General features: G+C 41.3%; 1 protein-coding gene across 3 annotated transcripts in view; it reads left to right on the top strand.

Annotated features, from left to right (window-relative positions):
- TCAF1 (TRPM8 channel associated factor 1) overlaps positions 1-24,270 on the top strand; it is a 56,506-nt gene that overhangs the window by 23,522 nt on the left and 8,714 nt on the right. Inside the window, exons 1-5 of one of the 3 annotated variants that reach the window (XM_021709695.1) lie at positions 1,867-1,903; positions 9,434-10,067; positions 21,505-22,499; positions 22,794-22,891; positions 24,033-24,246. In XM_021709695.1, coding sequence (XP_021565370.1) covers positions 9,448-10,067; positions 21,505-22,499; positions 22,794-22,891; positions 24,033-24,246 — 1,927 coding nt within the window. In that variant the 5' untranslated portion in view covers positions 1,867-1,903; positions 9,434-9,447. Of the gene's footprint in view, positions 1-1,866; positions 1,904-9,433; positions 10,068-21,504; positions 22,500-22,793; positions 22,892-24,032; positions 24,247-24,270 lie in introns of those variants that run through there. The other 2 variants (XM_008052391.1, XM_021709696.1) reach the window with 2 other exon arrangements.

The following is a 24,270-nucleotide window of genomic DNA, read 5'->3' as shown; positions in this document are numbered from 1 at the left end:
ATCCAGATTTTTTTTTTTTTTTTTTGAGTTGGAGTCTCACTCTGTCGCCCAGACTGGAGTACAGTGGCCGCTCCCAGTCACTGCAGCCTCTACCCACTGGGCTCCAGTGACCCTTCTGCCACAGCCTTCCGAGTAGCCGGAATTACAGGCACGCGCTACCATGCCCTGCTGATTTTTTTTTTTTTTTAATTTATTGTAAAGATGAGGTCTCGTCAAGTTGCCCAGGCGAGTCTCAAACCTCCGGGCTCAGGCAATCCACTCATCTCGGGCTCCCAAAGTGCGGGATTACAGGCTGAGCCACTGAGCCTGGCTAGGATCCAGAATTTAAAATTGAGCTAGCAAAGTGGTATTTGAGGTGGAGAAAGAGAAGATAGAAACAGCTCAAATATTGGGGAAGGTACTGGGAGATATAGAAAGTAAACAAAAGTCTTAAGGGTGGGGTGGGCGATTAAGAGAAAAGAAGAGAGTGTGAAGGAGAAAAGAAAACTTGCAGTACAGGAAATTTATAATTTGATCAGTTTTCTACTGTCTGTTTTGCTGAGGAATGATCCTAGGGACTTCCTTTCTTACCCCCATTTTATCCCTTCACCCATCCACCCAGTGGACATTACAGAGCACCTCTTTGTGATGTACGTGAAGTGAAACATCGAAAGAAGAATAAAACACGGTTCCTCCAATTTAAGGAGTTGACTGAAACCCTTAAGTAGTAAAGAATGTTCTACTCTTATCACCTTCTCCACTGAAGCCGCCTTTCCCTGGATGGTCCAGTCTGGACACTGTTTTGCAGTAGGGGAGAAAACTTTATAATAGTCTCTTGCTGAGGACAGTTTAGTCTGGGAACACCTTCTTAGGTACAATGCAAATAGGGCCATGAGGAGTGAGGTAACTGGAGAATGTACAAGGGCCACTCACACCTCCTTCAGGTTTAGGGGGGCAGTCACAAAAAAAGGAGTAGTGGTTTCCTCCTGCATTCTTTAGTTGAGCTCACCAAGCAAGATGAGCAGATGACACTCAAGGCAGGGCCTGTTCATGTGAAAACCCAGGCCCTGGCTCCAAAGTCAAGTGTTGTATCCCACTCTTAATTTACAACTCATAACTATGAACAAGGTTCAAGAAACCATCACATAGGAAGAAACCATATTTATAGATAACTCATTACCAACTGTTTGAACAAGGATATTTGATCTATTTAGTTAATTTAATTTATTTTTATTACAAAATAATATGTGTACCTATGAAATCTTAATGGGGTGTATTAAAAAATGCAAGTAATTACACTTTCTTGTCTGAAATAACTAATTCTAATAGTTGATTATCCTTCATATAATTTCTGCTTATATAAGTATATAAAAACAGTATTAGCATTTTTTGTGCGAGCTCTTCTACAATGTTAAATTTTTATTTAAAAGTAATATGTAAATATAACATTTATAAGAGAGAGCCTAACTCCTAACAAATCATATAGATTTAAGTCCTCCTTAAAAATAGTTTTATACTATTTTATATGAAGACCTATCATTATTTATCAACCGTTCCCTTGTAATAGTCTCATCTATACACTTTTTAACACATTTTTATGCTGCACTCCCGGGGCGGGCATCGAGGTCTCCATCCCGGATTTGGGAGCATCTTGAGCCAGAAACGGACAGACACAAAGCGGATTCTCTGCGGTCCAGGGGCGCAGATCAAGCTCCGCCTCCACCCCGGGGCAGCCAATCATATTCCGAGGAAGGTTTTCTCTCCGCCCCCCCTTCCGCACTGCAGCCCACCTCTTCCCACGCCTCCTATCGCCCCCTTCATCACCAATTTTCAATCCCCGACCGTCTGCCTCGTCGCCTTGTCGCAGCTCTGCAGAGTGCTGCCTCCCCCCACCTAAGCAGTGTGGAAATTGCTGGACCAAAGGGTGAGTCTTGTCCAAAGATGGTGTTTGGAACCGCCTTGGATCCGGCGCACCCACCAGATGGGAGAGGCTCCCGGTGCCGGTCCTCTGCGGGGCGGGTGGGAGGGGCGGCGCCGGCCTGGGGTCCTCCGGGAGCGCGGCCCGTGGGGACGCCCCCTGTCTGTGAGCCGGTCGGGTGTGTGGCCTGTGAATGCGTGGGTGCTTGGGCCCAAGGAGGCAGGTGTCTTTCAGAGGGTTCCCTGCAATTTTTCCATCTCCGTTTGTTTCCACTCTGACTCATTTATTTTGTACTGCATTTCTCCTCCAGTTACCTGTCAAAAATCTTGCATCTCTGCCCTTTCTAAACATTTTTCATTGTGACATATTTCAAAGCTACGTACAGAAGATAATATAACAGATTTCTCATGTGCTGACATTTCATCTTTGCTTCAGCGTTCCCTCCTTTTGCCACTCTTCCTTTCTAAGAAATGAAACAGTTAAAACCCTTTCCCCCCCCCAGCAAGTCTCTCGTCTCCGTCCTCAGAGGTAAGTTAGCTTGTATCCTTTCCAGGTATAATTTGCCCTTTATTATTTATTATGTAAGCCTTATATGCGAGTTTGTTCTGGATTTAAAATTTTTGCACGAAAATCACTATTACAGGATTTTAACTTGCCGTACTATTAGTCCTGACATTCAGACCCGGAAGGGACCAGCCCGCCTCAGGCAACTGAGAATCCCGAACCCTGGAGAAGATAAAGGATGTGGTCACTGTATGGAGGGTGGGGGGGTCCTTGACACGGCAGGATCCTGAATTCAGGTCCTCTTGATTTCTGTCCCTGACATTTCCTCTACACAAACCCTGCCACCGATTCATTTTGAAGAAAGGGCATTGAGGAGGGACAGAGGAAGGAAGTATGGCTTGGATTTGGACCAAAACCCAATCGGGATGAAAAGGTGCGCATTTTCTTGAAACGTGAAATAAGTAAACCTTAGAATGACTTTAATATTTATTTTGTTTAACAGGCTTTCATGCAGTCTACCTATGCAGGCATTGATCTAGAACTTCACACTTATTGACAACCCAATTTAAGCCTTATAATAAATCTGTAACAGAAGTATTCATTTTCTCATTCTCATTTTACAGATAATACAACTGAAGCCCAGAGGAATCAAGTAACTTGCCCAAAGTCGCACAGTCGGTAAAGTGTAGCACTGAGACTTGAACCCAGTCCATTTGGTGGTAGTCTGGGTTCCTGACCATTTTACTACCCTGCATTTCACATGCTAGTGCTTCAAACTGTAATGGTGGCAAGGTTGCCACACAGTAGGGACAGCTCCTCCGGGGAAGGGCAACTGTCAACTGATTTTCAGAAAGCAAAGAAGTAGGTACACTGAAGAATGCAATGTAGTTACTTAATGTTTGTTTTTAAAAGTCTTTTTTTTTTTTTATTTGCAAAAGACATGTAACTGCAAATAATGCAGAGTTATATAAAAAGTTGTCCCTCCCCTCCTCAGGCTAAACATTGTTAACAGGTAGACATGCATCCCTCTCTTCTCCCCACCATAATCCAAATTTATACGGGACTTTTTTTTATTAAGCGAAAGTTTATTCAGTTTTGACAATTTGCTTTTTTTCCCTTGCTCATATATCAAGGTACCCCCCCCCCAACTAAATGGAGATTTGGGCTCTAAGAATTGGATAATACTGAGCAGAATACACTTCCGTAATTTTTTTCAGTCTTTTCTCACTAATGTGCAGTCAGAGAAGTTCATGTCTTTAATAACGCGGCTGTCCACATCGCCGGGATGGGACCGCCAGGCGTCCCTAAGCCGCCGCAATGCCGAGCCGCCAGGGCCCGCAACACAAAGAAGCGCTGTCCTCTGCCAAGCGCCGCCCCCCGGGCTCCCACTCCAGCCAGGAGGAAGTAGGGAGGAGACTCCTCTGAACCCTCCTTCCCTCCCCCCCTCCAGCTTTGGTCTCCCCGCTCCCGATTCCGTGCTCTGTCGCTAGGTCACAGCTCTCTGCAGGGAAGCCCCTTCCCCGCCGGACCGCTGAGCCCTGCCCCTCCCAGCTGCTCCCGGGGAATTGCAGGGTGCGCGGGTGAGTGGCCCCCTCCGAAAGCCTCGCCGGCGGGGGAGGAGGCGGGTGGCGGGGACTCGGCCTGGGCGACGCAGGATGGTTGTGCGGGAGCCGGGCGGGAGTGGGCGCGGTGGGGGCGCCAGCGACCCTGCGGCTCTGGGTGTACCCAAATCTGGGACAGAGATTCCCTCGCCCTTTGTGTCTGTGCGTCTGTCGATGGTTTTTCTCTACTCCGCGACTCTACGTCCCCTGCCGCAGTGCTCCTCCTCTCCGGGGTCTGACATCTGATGTCTGTGTGCTTGCTTTGTGCGGTCGAGTTACCTCCAGGCCTGACCTGGAGAAACAGCATCAGTCCCTTGCTTTATGGGATGAGAATACCACAGTCCAGGGAGGAGGTCACACAAGTAGCTGGGGGCAGAGCATCGCTTCTGTCCTATCGCCCTTTGACCTTCGCAAACACCGTCTCTAGCACTGAGATCCCTTGCCCACTGCACCCGTGCCCTGGAAACTGGAGTATTGGAGTATGGGGTGGGGGAGGCAATAGTCTGCGCACCCCCACTTCGTATACAGACCTCGGTGCCAGCGGCCTGGAGAATTCCCTGCCAAGCGGCTGGCGCCAGCTTTTTGGCTCAGCTACCCTCCTTCGGCGCGGGCTGCCCGCCCCTCTGGCCCCCCGGTCCCTTCCTCGCCTCCTCCGACGTCACCACGTGCCCTTGGCGGACTGGCCCTAGGCCTGGGAGGAGAGGAGACCGAGGAGCCCCACCAGCCTCCAAGCTGAGCTCTGACGTCCCCTGAAAGTTTAGAACAGCCTTTCTCACATATTATCTGTTTGATATACCACCTCCCCCCCCCCCGCCCCCAAAGCGTGCAGATCAACAGCTAGGAGGAGGCAACACCCAGATTTGGGAGAGCAACACCTAGATTTGGGAGGGGGTGTTGGAGTCTTCCCACTCCTGGGTTGGTGCTCCTCACCTGTTATTCTCCTGAGAGGTACCCACTGGGAGAAGTGACCAAATAAGAATGAAAAAAAAAAAATAAGAGTTGCAGGGGAACTCGAAAATTAAGAAGGAAGTTTAGAAGATAGAATGCCAAATGGCTCACGCCTGTAATCCCAGCAATTTGGAAAGTCGAGACAGGAGGATTGTTTGTGCTCAGGAGTTCGAGACTACCCTAGGCAACATAGTGAGACCTCGTTTCCACCAAAAAAAGAAAGAGAGAGAGAGAAAGGGAGAGAGAGAGAGAGAGAGAGAAAGGAAATTAGCCAGGTGTGGTGGCGAGTGCCTGTAGTTCTAGCTACTCGGGAGACTGAGGTGAAAGGATCATCTTGGGCTCTGGAGGTTGAGGCTGCGGTAAGCGGTGATTTTGCCACCGCACTCCATCCTGGGTGACAGTGTGACAGTGAGACCTCTACTCAAAAATTTAAAAAAGAGAAAAAAATAGAGGAATAGAAGAAGCGAAGTTTCCAGGTTTGCTTATTCCTGTTGGGATTGGGAATGAGAGAGGTGTTGAATGGGGGGGGGATAGCTTCACAGATACTAGTAAAGGTCTTTTTTAAAAGCTGGGTGGTAGATATGGTAGAAATATGGAAGTTTCTTTAATTTTTTGGATTGTTTTATTATCTATATCCTTCCACTTGCATGACATTCTTTTAGACGTGTGAATTAAGCATTTTTAATGAAAAATAAAGTAAGACTGAGCTGGGAGTGTCTAGGATAGAATTCAAAAGAAATTTTGAATTCTGACTAATTTTGACTAAGTAAAAGTTGACTGACATTGATAAAGATATTGGATGCATAAGGAAGAAGAAATCAAGGTCCATAGAAGAAAGTGACATGAAGAAGAGAAGACCTATAGAATAGGATGTCTGAGATATTAATTTGTTTTTGAGGTCAGGCTAGCTATTTACCAAGGAAGTGTTCTTAGGTTTGCCCTTACGCTCACATCCATCATTGACTCATTCACCATGGAATACGTATTCATCCAAAGAATAATATGTATTCTCTGACCTCAGACACTTATCCTAGTTTTAGGATTTAAAATCAAACTGCAATACAGTATATGGGTAATGCAGTATCCAAGATAAACCTCTACCCACCTTTTCTTCCATACATCTCTTAAAAGGAAAACCCTGTTTAGGCACTTGGTGCTGCTTTGTGGTAGGAGATCAGGTTCTGCTCTCTCCCTGAGTTACAGCTTGTGCCTGGGCTACCTTCGGCCTTGGAGGTGACTTTTTGGTTTCAGCAAGCTAAAAGGGGACAGAGCGGGTCCAGGGGAGAGAAGGTAGGAACCATGAGAGAGGTTAAGGAAAGAAGTAAAAGGACATTTTCCCCTGTCTGTATTCCATCTGAGCTCACCAAGATAGGAGAACAAACAAGGATTCAGACATAATGAGGGGACACTTGGTTCAAAAGTCAAATGGTAGAGCTGGTTAAAGTGTGGACACAACTAGCTGCAGAGTTCAAAGAACCCCACAGAGGAGGAAGTCAAATTTTTAGGTGGGCAAATACACAACCTGATGGGAGATGAAAGAAGCCTTCCTAGGGTCAGTGAGATAGATCTATCTATCTAATCACTCATATAATGTATTTATTCATAGAATGTGTGTATACTTGCTTGACTGAATGTGTATCACCTTAGCGTTTTTTTTTTATTGTAGTAGTAATACATACACAATTAAAAGGATGTAGATTTGAATAAAGACAAAGAAAATGGCTCATCACTTCCCTTTCTAATACAATCAATGTTAGTGTGTTGAAATGTGGTCTCCATAGATTTTTCCATGCATGTAAAAGTCTGGTCTCTAACAGGTACTTACATATTAGTGGTGTTTAAGAATGTGAATGCTAGTGCTTGAATCCTAGATCTACCACTCACCACTAATGTGACTTTGAGCAAGTAACACATTCTCTGGGCATCATTCAGCGCCTGGATTTTTTTGTGTTTTGTTTGACTCACCTGAAAATGGGGATAGAAATAGTACATACCTATGGGTTTGTTATCAGGATTAAATAAGTTACATAAATCACTTACAATAATGCCAAGGTATCTGGTAACGTATTATATTATTATACTTCTACTACAGTTCCTACTACTACAACTACTATCATCTTTGTCCATACAAAAATGGGTTCATGTCCTACATATCATAGTGACTTGAAGTTTTTACTTAAAATGTATCTAGGACATTCTTCTAGGTGGATGCAAATAGATTTAATTCATCCCTGAAATAGCTCAGAAAATAGCTAGTGAGACAGAAACACGAGCTTCCTGCTCAGGGTGTGCCTTGTGTAACAGCGCTGGAGTCAGCAGAGACACAGAGAAAAGAGCCCTAACGGGCATCTTTTTAGGGAGTACAGTTGGATGAATGGTATGCATAAGTATGCCACAGGGTCTTATGCTGGATTCGGGGGGTATGTGAGGGATATGTAGAAGTTGGATAGGTGCGGGTTTGGGTTAGAGATCCTGCATCTGCAAGAGTCAAAAGTGGTTCTGGGTAACATTCCCTGTTATTAATCGCTCTCTCTTTCTAAGTTTGCTTTTATCGATGCAGTCAGTATCCTTGTACATATACCTTTAATACTGCCACTCTTATCTCTACCCAAAAAAAGATTATTAGAAAAGAGATTGCTGGGCCTATGGATAGGCACGTTTTTGAAACCTAGTTGTCATGTCAGACTGCTTTTGAAAAAGTGCAGACATTCTCAGTTCTTCCAGCAAATTGTGATGGTGTCCCCTGCTTTCTTCTTCTTCTTCTTCTTCTTCTTCTTCTTCTTCTTCTTCTTCTTCTTCTTCTTCTTCTTCTTCTTCTTCTTCTTTTTTCATTGTTTGACTACTAGTGAGATTGAGTATCTTTTCAGAGAAGTGGATATTTAAATTTCCTCTTCTGTGTGTGACTTTTCTTAGGATAGGATTTCCATAGACAGAAAGATACAAGAGAGGAAACGAGAAGAAGAGAACAAAGAGAGGATCTGAAGCTAAAGCAGGGCATGCCCAACAGCACCCTGCAGACTGGAAGCCGCAGGGAAGGGTCAGCAGCAAATAAGACTGGAAAACCTGAGGAGCAGCCAATTCTAGAGGCTAGATTTCTCTTCAAGGAAATAATGTGGCTAGAGTGTGTTTAGAAGAGTAAAGGTGGAGACAAAGCCTGATGACTTAGAAACTAAATCGGTTTAGTACAAGCATGAATTGCCAAGGACCTAAACTAGGTTAATGGCAGTGGGATTGGAAACTGTGTAAAAGGATATTGACAGGATTTGTGACCAACCGGATATGGGAACAAGAACAAGGAACAGGAAGGGCATACTGTGCGTCTGTGTGCTTTGCTGTCCTGTTTATATTTGGGGACACCAGAAGGAGCAGAGAAGAGATAAGCTTTTTACTAACCGGGTGTTCACTGATTGTTACCGTCACAATAGTTCCCTAAGGTGGGTAGGTACATAGTTAATGCTTTTATTTAACTACTAGAAGCATTGAGCTTATGTAATTTACTTTAAGAGAGCTAGTTAAGGAAAATAAACCACTTAAGTCTTATTGTTTTAGAGACTAGCTGTAAATAGCCATTGTGCTCCTTCAGTAGGGGTCTGAGCCACAGAGGATATCTACTTTCCTGTTACCCAGCCTGACTTTATCCAAAGAACCTTCGCTGAAAGCCTAGACTTTTCAGATGAAGTTTTGAGTTCTCCACATTGGGATTAATAACATCAGTGTGGGAACCAAGAGAGATGGAAAGGGCCTGGGAGGACAATATTCTTCATCACTGAACTAGTTCCCAGTGACTGCCGTAACACATTACCACTAGTGGGGTGGCTTAAAATAACAGGAATTTATTCTTTCGCAGTCCCAGTGGTTTAGAAGTTTGAAATCAGCAGTGTTGGTTCTTTCTGGAGTTTCTGAGTCAGCATCTATTTCATGCCTCTCTCCTAACTTCTGTTGTTTGCCAGCAGTCTGTGGTCTTCCTTGGCTTATAGATTCATCATTCCAATCGCTGCCTCTCTCTTCTGATAGCATTTTCCCCTACGTCTTTATCTCTCTATGTCCAAACTTCCTCTCCTCAAAAGGACATCAGTCATTAGCTTGGGCCCACTTGAATCCAGTATGACCTCATCTAAGCCTGATCACATCTGCAAAAACCTATTTTCAAGCAAGGTCACATTCACAGGTACTAGGGGTTCAGACTTTAAAATATTTTGGGGAGGGATACAATTTTACGCTCATTCTTCTCTTCCGTTTGTTTCCTCCTGTGATGAAAATGTGTCCAACTCTCTAAGTTTAGCTAGAGTGTAAGAGTTCAGGACGCAATGAGGTCTCTTGCTCTACAGACACTAACACTGAGTGCTTGAGTCATTTCCCAGTGTCAGTGTCACCTGCATAGTGGGAAGAATCACTCAGCTAGTGAAGAAGTAAACTGCTCTGTTTGTTTGTTTCTTGTTTATTCATTCTTCACCAAGCTAAATCTTTGCTTTCTTCTCTGCAGAAACCAGTAAAGCCATGGCGACTCCCTCTGCTGCCTTTGAGGCCCTCATGAATGGAGTGACAAGCTGGGATATCCCCGAAGATCCCATCCCGTGTGAACTGCTTCTTATTGGAGAAGCCTCGTTTCCTGTGATGATGAATGACATGGGCCAGGTCCTCATTGCTGCCTCTTCCTATGGCCGAGGCCGCCTGGTGGTTGTGTCCCATGAGGACTACTTGGTGGAAGCCCAGATTACTTCCTTTCTCCTCAACGCAGTGGGGTGGCTTTGTTCTTCCCCTGGAGCTCCCATTGGTGTACACCCATCCTTGGCACCCTTGGCAAAAATCCTCGAGGGTTCTGGAGTGGAAGCAAAGATTGAGCCAGAAGTGAAAGACTCCCTAGGGGTTTACTGCATCGATGCCTACAATGAAACCATGACTGAAAAACTGGTCAAGTTCATGAAACGTGGAGGGGGCTTGCTCATAGGAGGCCAAGCCTGGGACTGGGCCAACCAGGGAGATGATGAAAGAGTTCTGTTTACGTTCCCTGGGAATCTAGTGACCAGCGTGGCTGGTGTGTACTTCACCGACAACAAAGGGGACACGAGTTTCTTTAAAGTTTCCAAGAAGATGCCCAAGATCCCAGTCCTAGTTAGGTGAGTACCTTATCCCACTGTGAAATTGGCCCCAAGTTAAAAAGTTGATGTGGTTTTTAGCTCTAGGTTGTTCCCAGGATAACAGAAGAGATTTAGCACTTAGACATGGATTCACCAGAAATCAGCAAGGTTTTTTAGATACCCTGAGGCACAGGAGGGGCAAGGTCCTTATTGCTACTGCCATCCCAAACCAGACCTTTAGGCTCTTTGAGGGGAGGAACTTCTTACTGACCATTATATTCAGCTTTTAGCTTAATCAAATATACTGTTGATCTCAAGAGTTGACATGGCAGTGGCTCCCACCTGTAATCCCAGTACTTTGGAATGTGAAGGCAGGAGGATTGCTTGAGTCCAAGAGTTTGAGACCAGCCTGGGCAACATAGTGAGATCTGGCCTCTGCAAAAAAAAATCAGCTAGACATGATAGGGTGCTTACTTGTAGCCCCAGTCATTCATGAGGTTGGGACAGATGGATCTCCTGAGTCCAGGAAGTTGAGTGAGCTGTGATTGTGCCACTGGGCAACAGAGTGAGACTCCAACTCAAGCAAAAATAAGAGTTAGCATGATTTATCCAGGAAGGTTCATAGAAGGTTGCTTTCAACTTTAAGAAAAGGGAAAACAGACATGAAGGACCTCATAAGCCAAAAACTGGAGAGCTGTGGTAAGATTTTGAAATGTACAGCCAGATAGGGTTAGGGTAGAAATAGGAACTTGAGGATTCCAAAAGTTAAGATAGCACAAAAAATGATTCAAATTATATGTGCTAAATTTCAGATTTAAGAAGGCATTTTTATTTCTGGAGACACCGGGTGACTGAGAATGAAGGGGGCAGGTAATGGATGGAGAGACAGGCTGCACTGAAAGTTATTTGAGTGCATCGCTCCATCTCCTTAACTCACATTGCACTTCAGGTACCAAGCATGCAGCTGGTTAACAGGGGCTTAGTAAACATTTCTTGAATGTATTATTTCATGGAAGAATGAGAGGTATTAGAAACTTGAGTAGTCACAGAAGTAGAAAAAGTACATTAGACTACTCCCTATGTTGTATATTAAAATTCTCAGCATTCTTGGGAAAAGATCACAGGTATTTCTGACTGATGGGAGCAGAATAAGGTAGGATTGAATGAGGAAGACATACCAGGGATAGTACAGAGGTATCAGGAATGAACTATGACCTCTTCTTGGCATGACACTCTTAGGGAGGTTTTAGGAACATCAACTGGAATAGTTCGTCTACTCTGTTTTTTGGATAAGAAGGTGACTTGTCTCATTTTAACCCAAATATTGGGCTTCTATGAAGGAGTTCAAGCTCTCTATTCATTCACTGATTTATGTAGCCAGAGTTTATTGAATATATTCTATGTCCCAGGTATTATTTCTCATTTCAAGAACATAATTTGCAAATATCTGAGAATTAAGGGCACAAAAACATCTTCAATAATAAGACTTGAAAGAAAGGTCCAAAACCAAATAAGTGTTGCAGGAAGAAGGCTATGTTATCATTGTTCAGTAAAAGCTGGAAAGCTGGAATCTACAGCCAGTAATGGCACAGTGTGACCTTATTGTGACCTTTCCATTTTTTCCCAACTTAAAGGAAAATTATATATAAATTACTTTTTTATACCTAGCAACCAAAAGTTAACTGAGTTTTAAAATACAACATTATTATGCTGGGCTCGGTGGCTCAGCCTATAATCCCTCGCCTTTGGGAGGCTGAGGTGAGTGGATTGCCTGAGCCCACGGGTTCGAGACCCGCCTGGGCAGTGAGACCTCATCTCTACAATAAATCAAAAAACAGCCGGGTGTGGGAACGCGCGCCTGTAATTCCAGCTACTTGGAAGGCTGAGGCGGAAGGATTGCCGGAGCCCAGCAGGCGAGGCTGCGGTGGCCAGGAGCGACCACTGCACTCCAGTCTGGGCGACCGAGTGAGACTCCAACTCAAAAAAAAAAGAAAAAATACAACATTATTTAAAATAGAACCTAGAATTATGCAATTGTAAGGGTTAAATGTAACAAATGTCACAAGACCTGTATGGTAAAAATTACAAAACATCACTAAGAGAAGTTAAATAAACTTAAAGAAAGGGACAAATATACCATGTTGATGGATCAGAACACTCAATCAGTTATGATGTCAGTTTTTCTCCAAATAACCTACAGAGTCAGTGCATTCCCAACTAAAGTTCAAATTGATTCTAAAATTAATATGCAGATAAAAATAACTAACACAATCAAACCTATTTTGAAAAAGAACAAAGATGGAGGACCTATGTTATCTAATCTCAGGACTTTCTGCAAAGATGACGTAGTCAAAACACTGTGATATTGGCATAAGGACAAACAGACTAGATAAACCCACAATTTGTTTGCTTGTTTGAGACAGTCTTGCTGTATTGCCCAGGCTGAAGTGCAGTGGCGTAATATTGGCTCACTGAAGCCTTGGCTTCATGAGTTCAATCAATCCTCCCACCTCGGCCTCCTTACTAATAAATCTACAGTTTGTGTTTTCAAGGTAATTGAATGAGGATTGAACAGTCTTTTCAACATATGGTTCTGGAAGAACTGGATATCTTTATGAAAAAGGGGTGAATCATGACCCTTACCCTACCTACTCTGGATAAAACAAATACTTGCCAGGCACAGTGGCTCACACCTGTAATCCTAGCACTTTGGGAAGCCAAGGCAGGAGAATTGCTTGAGTCTTGGAGTTCTAGACCAGACTGGGAAACATAGTGAGGCTTCGTCTCTACAAAAAAATTTTTTAAATCAGCTAAGTGTGGTAGTATGCACCTGTAATCCCAACTACTTAGGAGACTGACGCAGGAGGATCATTTAAGCCAAGGAGTAGGAGGTTGCAGCAAACCATCATGATATCACTGCACTCCAAATTGAGCAACAGAGTGAGATTGACCCAAAAAAAAAAAAAAAGATCTAGACCTAAATGCAGGAACTAAAATTCAAAAACTTCTAAATGGAAGCATAGGAGACAATATCTGCAACCTTGGTCTTTTCAATCTTTGCCTACATAAGATACAAAAAGTGCATGAAACTTAAGAGAAAAGATTGATAAATTAAGCTTTATTTTTTTAAAAACAGTAACTTCTGCAGTTCAATAGATGATTGCAAAAGCAAAAAGGCATGACAGACCGAAAAAAAACTTTGCAGTACTTAAATTTGACAATGAACTGGAATTCAGAATACATAGAGAGCTCTTACTTCCCAGTAATAAGACAATCATTGCGCTCTCTCTCTTTTTTGTTTGTTTTTGTTTTCATTTTGTTTTGAGTCTGAGTCTGGGTCTCACTCTGTTGTCCAGGCTGGAATGTAGTGGCACAGTAACGACTTACTGCAGCCTTGACCTCCTGGGTTTAGATGATTCTTCTGCCTTGGCCTCCCAAGTAGCTGAGACTACAAGAGTGTGCCATTACTCCTGGCTGATTTTCTTAATTTTTTGTAGAGTCAGGATCTCACTATGTTGCCTAAACAGATCTTGAACTCCTGGGCTCAAGCAATCCTCCTGCCTTAGCCTCCTACAGTGCTGATATTATAACCATGAGTCACTGCATTGGCTGCAGTTTTTTTTTTGTTGTTTTTTTTTTAAGGCAAAATATTTTAACACACGTCACAAGATGTTATACAAAAGGCCAAAAAGCCCATAAAGTGATTCTCGACATCATTAGTCATCAGATATATGCAAATTAAAATCACAATGAAATACCCTACACCCCCATGAGAATGACTAAAATTAAAGACTTCTTATACTAAGTGGTGACAAGAATGAGAAGCAACTCAACCATTCATATATTGCCAGTGGGGATAGAAAATGACACAGCCTCTTTGGAAGATACTTTATCAATTTCTCATAAAGTTAGCATGCAATTAACATGCAATTTAACCTTTCATCCCTAAGTATTTATGCAAGACAAGTTAATACATGCCCACACAAAAACTTATACATGAATGTTTATGGCATCAAGCCCCAAACTAGAGCTTACCCAGATGTCTCCCAGCAGACAAATGGATAAACAAAATGTGGCAGAATGGCATAATGCCCAGCAGTGAAAGAGGATGAGTTACTGACAGGCTCAACAACATGGGTAGTTCTCAAAAAGTTATACTGTAAAGAGTATGTACTTTATGATAACGTTTATATGAAACTTCAGAAAAGACAAATGTAATGTGTATAAATTGAAAGCATATCAGTGGTTCCTGTGGCTGTGAGGCAAAGGGGGTAGTTTGAATTGATCATAATAAGGCGAAAGGTAGCTTTCTGGGGTGATAGGTTGCTTTTTATTGTGGTGGTGGTTACTTGGGTGTTAAATTTAGCAAAAGCTCATCAAGTTGTACATTTAAAATGGTGAATTTTATCCCATTTTGATGAAAGTGGTTTTTTTAAATTGCATGTATAAAATTTCAATTTAAATGGATATAATCAGAGAAGTTTCATTCTCTTTCTTACTGCTTATAATCTGTTCCCACTCACCCCAGTAGTTACACAATTTTAATAGTTTTTTCTATTCTTTATATTTTTTTCCAGTATGTGTGTGAATATATTCCTAATATTTCACAAATTAAAAGAAGCATACTATCAATAATTTTTGAACCTTGTTTTTTTCTTCTTTTATTATGTTTAAATCAACCAACTTACCATTTTTTAAATTTATTTTTATTGTATATATTTAAGGTGTACAACATGATGTTTTGATAGGCATACAGATAGCATACAAATTTACACATATGCATGCTATAGTCAAACAAATTTACACAATCATTACCTCCCATGGTTACTTTTTTCTGTGTGGAATAGGGGTAATCTACTCTCTTAGCAAAACTTCAGTGTACAGTACATTATTAACTGTAGTCCTCATGCTGTACATTAGGTATCCAGGCTTATTTATCCTTTCTCACGCAAACTTGTATCCTTTGACCTATTTCTCCCCATTTATTCCCCTTCCCATTCCTGATAAACATCATAGGTTCTACTCTCTATTTATTTGATTTTTTTTTAATTTTTAAGGTTCCACATATCAGTGAGATCACAGAATGTTTGTCTTTCTGTGACTAACTTACTTCACTTAGCGTAATGTTCACCCTGCTGTCCCAAATGGCAGTTTATCTCCTTCTGTATTAGAACTGAATAATATTCCATTGTTTCTGTATCTATCTATCTATCATTGATCTAGCTCACAAGTTCTTTGTCTGTTCATCTATTGATGGACACTTAAGATTATTTCCATATCTTGGCTATTGTGAATGATGTGCCAATGAACATGGGAGGACAGATATCTGTAGGAGATACTACTTTCATTTTCTTTGGGTATGTACCCAACAGACATATTGCTGGGCATTTGGTAGTTCTATGTTAATTTTTTGAGGGGCCTCCACATGGCTATACCAATTTACATGTGCAAGAATTTTTTTTTCTCCACATGCTCATCAACATTTATTTCTTGATTTTTGATAATGGCCATTCTAACAAGTGTGAGGTGTTTTCTCACTGTGGTTTTGATTTCCATTTCCCTGGCAATTACTAACATTGAGTATCTTTTCATATTCTTGTAAACCATTTGTATGTCTTCTTTGGGAAAATGTCTATTCTGGCAGTTTGCCAGTTGTTTTAAGTGAGATATTTGGATTGTTTTGCGTAAGTTACTTATATATTTTGGATAATAATCTCTTATCAGATATATGGCTTGCATTTTTTTCCTCCCAATACATAGGTTGCCTTTTCACTTTGATTGTTTCTTGAACTGTGCAGAAACATTTTAGTTTAATGCAGTCCTATTTGTCTTTTTTTTTTTTTTTTTTTGCTTTTGCTGCCTGAGCTTTCGGTGTGTTATCCAAAAAATTATTTGCCAAGGCCAATAGCAAACTTTTCCTCTACATTTTCTTCTAAAAGTTTTATGGTTTCAGGTCTTACTTTTAGATCTTTCATCCATTTTGTATTTATTGCTATTTTTGTGGTGCAGTGGTTTTTGTGCAGTGGTTTTGTTTCTTCTAATCAATATATCTTAGTAGTTATTACTGTCACCCAAACTGGAGTGCAGTGGCATGCTCATGGCCAATACAGCCTCAACCTGCTGGGCTCAGGTAGTCCTCAGCTTCCCAAGTAGCTGGGACTGCAGGCACATGATACCACGCCTGCTAATTTTTTTATTTATTGTAGAGACAAGGTCTCACCAAGTTACCCAGGCTAGTCTTGAACCCCTGGACTCAGGCAGTTCTTTCATCTCCACCTCCAGAAGTGCTGGGATTACAGGCATAAGCCACTATAACCAGCGCCCAAATTTTCTTTCTTTATTTTTTCCTATAATGCTTTGGGCTCCACTCTGTGAATATGCCATCATTTATTAAACCAATCTCTAATGGCAAGCATTTCTGTTGCTTTTAAAATCTTGCTGTTATAAATAATGTTGAAATGAATAACTTTGTGCATATTTTTTTTTCACTTTGTTGGAGTTGCACCTTTTGGGTAATTTTCTAGTGGTAGAATTGCTAGGTCAAAGAAAAAAAGTATGCATACTTTTGTTAGAAGTTGCCCAATTTTTCTCTTTATTGGTTTGTACTATTTGGCACTCTCATCAGCAATATAAGAGAATGCTTATTATTTCACTGATGTCCAATAGAGTAGTTGTCAGCTCTTGAGTTTTTGCCTATCTGATAGCGGGGAAAGGATATTCAAATATAGTTTTAATTTGCATTCTTCTTACAATGAGTAAACTTAATTATTATTTTGTGTCTAAGAATCACTTATTATTTTCTGTTTGTGAACTGTCTGTGCATTTTGCCCATTTTTCTACTGGGTTTTTGGTGTTCTTTCCATTTTAAGAATTCTTTACATATTAAGAACATTAGTCCTACACTTATAATTTATATTACATTTGCCTTTTGGATGTGTGCTTAGTATTTTTGCAAAAACATTTACATGTATACTGCTAATTTTGTCAATCATTTTATTATTGCATCTGATTCTGTGTCATGGTTAGCAAGCCTTTTGCAACACCCAGATTATTAAAAAATAATAATAATTCTTGTCTGCTTCTAGTATTTGTGTGATTTTATTTTTTAAATTTATATCTCTGATGGCATTTGGAATTTTTTTCTTGTGTATTAGATGAAGAATAAGTCCAGTTTATCTTTTTTTCCAAGTGGCCATTCAGTTGGTCCAACAACACTTATGAGAATATCGATCTTTTCTCTAGTAACTAAGATGCCACCTTTATTATATACAAATATATATGTTTGGCTTGTTACCTTTAATGTTTAAGTACAATCATATTTTTTAATCTGCATTGAGAATTAACTAGTATTTATAATCTACATTTCCTTCCAATAAATAACTTTTATTTGTCCCATTATTCCACTTTTTGTGCCTATCCCTTACCACCTAGGTGTTTTTGAAATTATCTGGTATTTTGCTTCCAACTTGGTTTTGCCTAATTTTGCTTTGTTTCTTTGTTTGCTTTGCTTTTAACAGTATGACTCTATTAGTTTGTAATTAGTTCTTACCAACTACATCAAGTATCATAGGAAATGTATCAGCAGTTTTCAGCAATAGTTATGAATTTTACTGGTATCTTTACCCACTACAGGTTTTTATAGCCAATTTGTTCCTCTATCATATTTATTTTTATTTTTTTAGGCCTACAGCATAACCTCAAGTAACTTTCTGGGGAAAGTTTCATGTATGGTAAATTTCATAAGCCATTTTGACATTATCTTCAGGGTTCTCATGTGCTGAGAAAAATCTTATGCAGCTAAAATACTTTGTAGGTGATTTTTATTTTCTTCCTGGGAACCCTCAAGATTTTTTCTTTTATTTGAAGTTCATAAATTCACCAGTAATTGACTAGATACTTCACTTTATTTCCTTTATCCTACTTTGCGTTCAGATAGTCATTGCATTTTGAAAATTCAAATGTTTCCAACCCAAAGGAATGTTCCTCTCATTTTGTGTTTGGTTCTTCTTTTTTCTCTGGTTTTTTTCTTTTCTTTTCTTTTCTTTCTTTCTTTCTTTTTTTTTTTTTTTCTTATTTGGAACTCTTAGTTGCTAGTTGTTAGATCTTCTGATCGAACCTTCATTGTCTCTTAACTTTTTTTTGATAATATTCTTTTTTTTTTTTTACCTTTAGCACTTCTCTCTGGAAGAGTCACTTTGCTCAATTTTTCAGTTTACTTATTTACAGTCTTCAGCTAGATCAAGACTTATTTTACTCCCATCCATTAAAATTGGGATTATGTGTTTGACAATTACATTTTCATTCTAATCATTAACTATAGCAGTTTGTCCCATTTTTTTGACAGAAAATATATCTTCTCAAAACTTTGCAATGATATACAATTTATCTAGAACTTTCTTCTCCACCTATTGCTGCTTTTTCCTTAGGAGTTGGTTTAGTTTACTGCTTCTCTTACATGCTGCTAGTTTTTGTGAAATATTTGGTGATTCGTATTTGTTTAAAATTTAAATTATATTGAAATCCTAGATTGAGTATTACTGATTACTGTAGTATATTTTCTCAGGATAAATGATAACTCTTGGTCTTTTGTTTTCTCCATCTTCTCTTTCACATGCATATGGTTACAGATTCTTCTGTTTCATGGACTTCTAATCAACCTGATTCCACTTGATTTATACTTTCTATAAATGCCCAACTGTCCCATTTTGCCGACTGCACTCTTCTCAAAATTCAGTGCTATTATGGATTTATTTTATTTTAATAAATTTTGTTTCATTTCAGAAGAGGGCAAGAAAGAGAAGTGAAATCCAATTCTTGTTTTTCCAGTGTATGAAGCAATTATTTAGTTCTTCCTATATATAAGTCATGACTGTTGGGCCTAACAGATAGATGTCTCTGAAGATGCCTCCCTAGCTAAGCTCTGATCAGCAAACCATATAGTGTTGTTGTCTAGATGAAGTTCTAGAGGCTCAGTGTCTGAGTCTCAGTTTTGCAACTTCAGTGTCTCTCATCTTGCTACAACAGGCTCGTGTAGAAATCTTGATGCTGATGTAATTATTTAGAACACAAGAAACTACTTCTTCACTGACCTTATAAAAAAATTTTTGCATGAAATTTATAAACAACTCCTTATTATAAGAATTAAAACACATTTTCCATTTAATTTTGTATCCATGTTTAAAGTACTAAAATAAAAACAATTTTTAAAAATTTAGAATCACCAAATTAAAGATAGACTGTCTGAGATGTTCCTTGAGAAAAATACATTTCACAAAACTAGAACATTCTGGTTGGTCTGATCAATGAATTCTTTCTCTCATTAGGCAAGTGATCATGGGAAGCAATATTATAATCAAAAAGTTATTTGGTAAGCCTGGAATCAGAGCAAGAAGAGCTAGTTGAATGATTTTAATGATTAGTGCTTTAAAGAGTTGGAGAGTCATCACCATCTATAAGGTTGTACCTTTCTTTATCTTCAGGAAAAGGTTGTACTTGCTAAGAGGACCACACAGTGTTCTCATTGGTTAGTTAGAGCTCTGTGAGCCACAGATAGTACAGCACAAATGCTGTGAATATGTTTTTTACCTGACCCCTGTTTTTTTTCTTTTTTGTTGTTGTTTTCTTACAACTGACCATACAGTTGCCACAACAAAAGTGGTAGAATCAGCTTCAAATCTCAAGCTTATATAAGGGTGAACCCCAAAAACCCCAGGAATTTATTTATTAAGAATTGTGTGTTTATTCTTACATGTTTAACTTTGGTCACCTTCAAAGTACTCTTTGTTTGATGCAATATACCTATCAAGATGCTTTTTTTCACGACTCAAAACAGTTCTTAAACACATCAATTTTGATACATTTTAATGCTTCTGTCATTTTTTGTTTCACCTCTTCCACATCTGCAAAACATTTCCCTTTGAGGACTTTTTTCATCCAAGGAAACAGAAAAAGTTGCTTGGGGTGAGATCAGGTGAATAGGGAGGATGGGACATGGGGGTCATGCCATTTTTGGTCAAAAACTGCTGAACACTCACTTAGCGCAGAGTGGGCAGGTGTGTTGCCATGGTAGAAGATCCAGTTACTTGTTTGCTATAACTCAGGATGTTTCTTCTGCAAACTGTGATGCAACCTTTTCAAAACTTCCAGTCAGAAACTTTGGTTGACTGTTTGATCCAGAGGAACAAATTCTGAGTTTGCTGTAAGGGGCCCACACTCCAAAAAGATAATTCCAGTTTCTTTGGGTTCCCCTTTTGTAGCAATCACTCCACCCCTTACCTTCAATAACTCTACTAGGTGTCCAGGACTTCATCTCCCATTTCAAGTTGATGGGTGTCCAGGTTTTCTAGAACTGGGTTGCCTCCAGACAGTAAACTTACTGTGCTGAGCAAAACTTCATAGCATGGATATGCATCTCTCCGTTGGGTAGGCAACATATAAATAAAATTCTAGAAACAAACCATTAAGTCCTCCTGGGTTTGACTAACCCAGTCTCACTAGAGTTGAGACCAGTTAGTTCCCTGTCCCACCTTTTGAGATAATAATGATTCTTCACGAACACTACTAACTCAACTTTCCGTATACCTTATTTGTAGGAAATTAGCTCCTTGAAATTTATAGGTAAGACTCTTCTTAAGGGAAAAAAAAACAATAGCTGGACGTGGTGGTTCATGCCTGTAATTCTAGCACTTTGAGAGGCAGAGGTGATGGGTTTGCCTGAGCCCAGAGTGCGAGGCCAGCCTAGGCAACTTGGCAAGACCTCATCTCTGCAATAAATAAATAAATAAATAAGCCAGACTAACCCAATTTGATGAGACCTCATCTCTACAACAAATAAATAAATAAATAAATAAGAAAGCCAGACCAGCCTGGGCATCTTGACAAGACCTTATCTCCACAATAAATCAAATAAATAAATAAACAGATCAACCTGGGCAACTTGGCAAGACCTCATCTCTACAATAAATCAAATAAATAAATAAATAAACCAGGCATGATGGCATGTGGCTATAGTTCCAGCTACTTGGAAGAGTGGTGGAAGGATCCCCTTAGCAGACATTGAGGCTGTGGTGACTGTGAGTGTGCCACTGCGCTCCAGCCTGAGTGACAGAGTGAGACTCTGACTCAAAAAACAAACCAAAAAACCCCACATGATTTCCCATTCCACTTTCTATATGCTGTTTCAAGGGCTGAATATCTAAGCTACAGTATTGAGTAAACACAGCAGGACTGTCTTAGCAATTTCTTTTGGAGAATTTGTGCTCTGGGAATGAGAAAAGCAGAATTAATGCCAAGTCTCTCAGTCATCCTTCCAAATCTCCATACCCAGTGAGGTCAGATCTGCCCATTTTTTTCTCCCAGCTCTCCTGTAAGAGCTAAAAGCAACAATGTTAGCAAAATCAACACATCTATAATGCTTGCTATATACCAGTCGTCTTTGATCCATTCCTCTAATAGAAAATGCATGTATCTTTTGCAGTTGTGAAGATGACCTCTCCGAGGACAGAGAGGAGCTCCTGCATGGGATTTCAGAGCTGGACATCAGTAACTCGGATTGTTTCCCATCCCAGCTGCTAGTGCATGGGGCTTTAGCCTTTCCTCTAGGGTTAGATTCCTACCATGGCTGTGTTATAGCAGCTGCCCGCTATGGCCGAGGCAGGGTGGTTGTGACTGGCCATAAGGTATTATTCACCGTTAGTAAATTGGGCCCCTTTCTGCTCAATGCTGTTCGCTGGCTAGATGGGGGCCGCAGAGGCAAGATTGTGGTGCAGACAGAGCTGAGAACCCTGAGTAGCCTGCTCGCAGTGGGGGGCATAGACACAAGCATTGAACCCAATCTGACCAGCGATGCCAGTGTCTATTGCTTTGAACCTGTGAGTGAAGTGGGAGTCAAAGAGCTGCAGGAGTTTGTAGCAGAGGGTGGCGGGCTATTTGTTGGAGCCCAAGCCTGGTGGTGGGCCTTCAAGAACCCAGGAGTATCCCCTCTGGCTCGATTCCCAGGAAATCTCCTCCTCAACCCCTTTGGCATCAGCATCACAAGTCAAAGCCTGAATCCAGGGCCTTTTCGTACTCCTAAAGCAGGGATAAGGACCTATCACTTCCGCTCCACTCTGGCCGAGTTCCAGGTTATAATGGGCAGGAAGAGAGGTAATGTCGAAAAGGGCTGGTTGGCAAAGCTGGGACCAGATGGTGCAGCTTTCCTACAGATTCCTGCAGAAGAGATCCCTGCCTATATGTCCGTGCATCGACTCCTGAGAAAGCTGCTAAGTCGATACCGGCTCCCAGTAGCCACCCGAGAGAATCCTGTTATCAATGACTGCTGCAGGGGTGCCATGCTTTCCCTGGCCACGGGTCTGGCCCATTCTGGAAGTGATCTCTCTCTGTTAGTCCCAGAAATTGAAGATATGTATAGCAGCCCCTACCTCCGCCCCTCGGAATCTCCTATCACCGTGGAGGTCAACTGCACCAATCCAGGTAAGGAATGAGGGGTAAGAGCTCATTATTGTGGGAATCAACTGGGGAATAGAGACAGGGTGACTTCAGAAGTTCATTTCAGAGATCTGATCCTCTCCAGAGGGTGGTCTCTATCCTTAACCCTGTACATTGAAGAAGATAGGGATTGGGATTTAAGAGACTGTTTGGGAGAGTTGAGTCAGCATGAAAGGGGAAGAGATGTGCAGAGCTCATGAAGGGTCTCTGGAAATCCTGGTGGATATGCAGTCATGGAGATGGGATAAAGTCTATCTGCCCTTCCTATGCTTTTGGCAGGCACCAGATACTGTTGGATGAGTACTGGACTCTACATACCTGGAAGGCAAATTATAGAAGTCTCACTGCCTGAAGCTGCTGCCTCTGCTGACCTGAAGGTAAAGCCATGCCCCATCTCACCATGTAACGTGGAGCCCAAAACCTGACTGTTGCCTACACAGTCAGTATCTCATTTGGTTCTTATAAAACCCTTTTGGCAATGCAGGACAGGTATTTTCACACCTATTTTACAGATGATGCAGTTAAGGTACAAAAAAGCTAATTGATTGATTCAAATGTATGGAGTTGCTACATCTCAGGGCCCAAGCCTCAAACCTAACCCACTCTGGCTCTTAAATGTTGTGCTTTAGACTTATGTCATCAAGTGGGGAATAAGAGAGACATCAACTGGAAGGTACTTTAACACACAGTAAGAATGCAGTAAGTCTTAGTTCACTTTCCATCCTCATGTACATTTCCATGCACAAGGTCTTTCTGACTCTATTCTTGCCCATGACATCAAAAACTGTTATTGATTGCTCAGTCCATCAATGTTCCACTCTGTCACTTTAACATGCACACATCCTATTGGTAAATTAAATTTGCACTTCTGCTCTATCCCCCTTGAAGGTCATTGTAATGGTTAAGATCTATTCTGAGCCTATATCTGTCCTGAAACTTGGTTAGCAGAAACCTAGGGAAACAAAACCCAAGACTCTACCAAGTACATGCTCAAAAATATGAACCTTGGAGCAAAAGGAGAAATTGCGTCAACTCTCCACTACCTTAGCCAAATTGCGTTGCCTCTCACTGGGCCCTCTCTCTAATCAGCAAAAGGCAGGGTCTCCTCTTTCTTATTCCAAATGCTAGAATCACCACCATGGAATAGGCAACTAAGTCTGAGTGAACCCTCCGTGCATGCCACCTCCAAGTGCATTCTTTTCTGTCAGAGACACCATTTTGTGGAAGTCAGTTCTTTTCAGAATTGGCTTTGTGGGTCACACATGGTGCTCCTCATATTACAGTCTCAATATGACCTATTGCAGAGCTGTTTGAATCCCTTGGGAGAATATTTACAAATGACCTCAAGGAAGGCTACAATTTCACAGATTTACCACATACGGTTAATCCATGATAGGAAGGCCAAGCTTGCTTGGGGTCATGACTTAATGACCCTTCCTGAATCCTTACCTGCTCAGCTCTCTTGTTCCACCCACATATGTCCCATGGTGATTTTGTAGAGGTATCTCTATACTTCAGATACAGATTGGCTGCCATACAGATGACCTGACCAGGGCCAGCAAGCTTTTCCGAGGCCCGCTTGTGATTAACCGGTGCTGCTTGGACAAACCCACAAAAGCGATCACATGCCTCTGGAGTGGACTCCTCTATATCATCGTCCCTCAGAACAGCAAACTGGGCTCCGTGCCTGTCACCGTGAAGGGAGCTGTGCATGCTCCATACTACAAGCTGGGTGAGTGGAAACCCTGGGGTGCAC

Source organism: Carlito syrichta, unplaced genomic scaffold (assembly GCF_000164805.1).
Source record: "Carlito syrichta isolate Samal-C Ts95f unplaced genomic scaffold, Tarsius_syrichta-2.0.1 Scaffold274072, whole genome shotgun sequence".
NCBI classification, from domain to species: domain Eukaryota; kingdom Metazoa; phylum Chordata; class Mammalia; order Primates; family Tarsiidae; genus Carlito; species Carlito syrichta.
The sequence above is the reverse complement of the archived record's forward strand: the minus strand, read 5'-3'. Positions and strand labels throughout refer to the sequence as shown.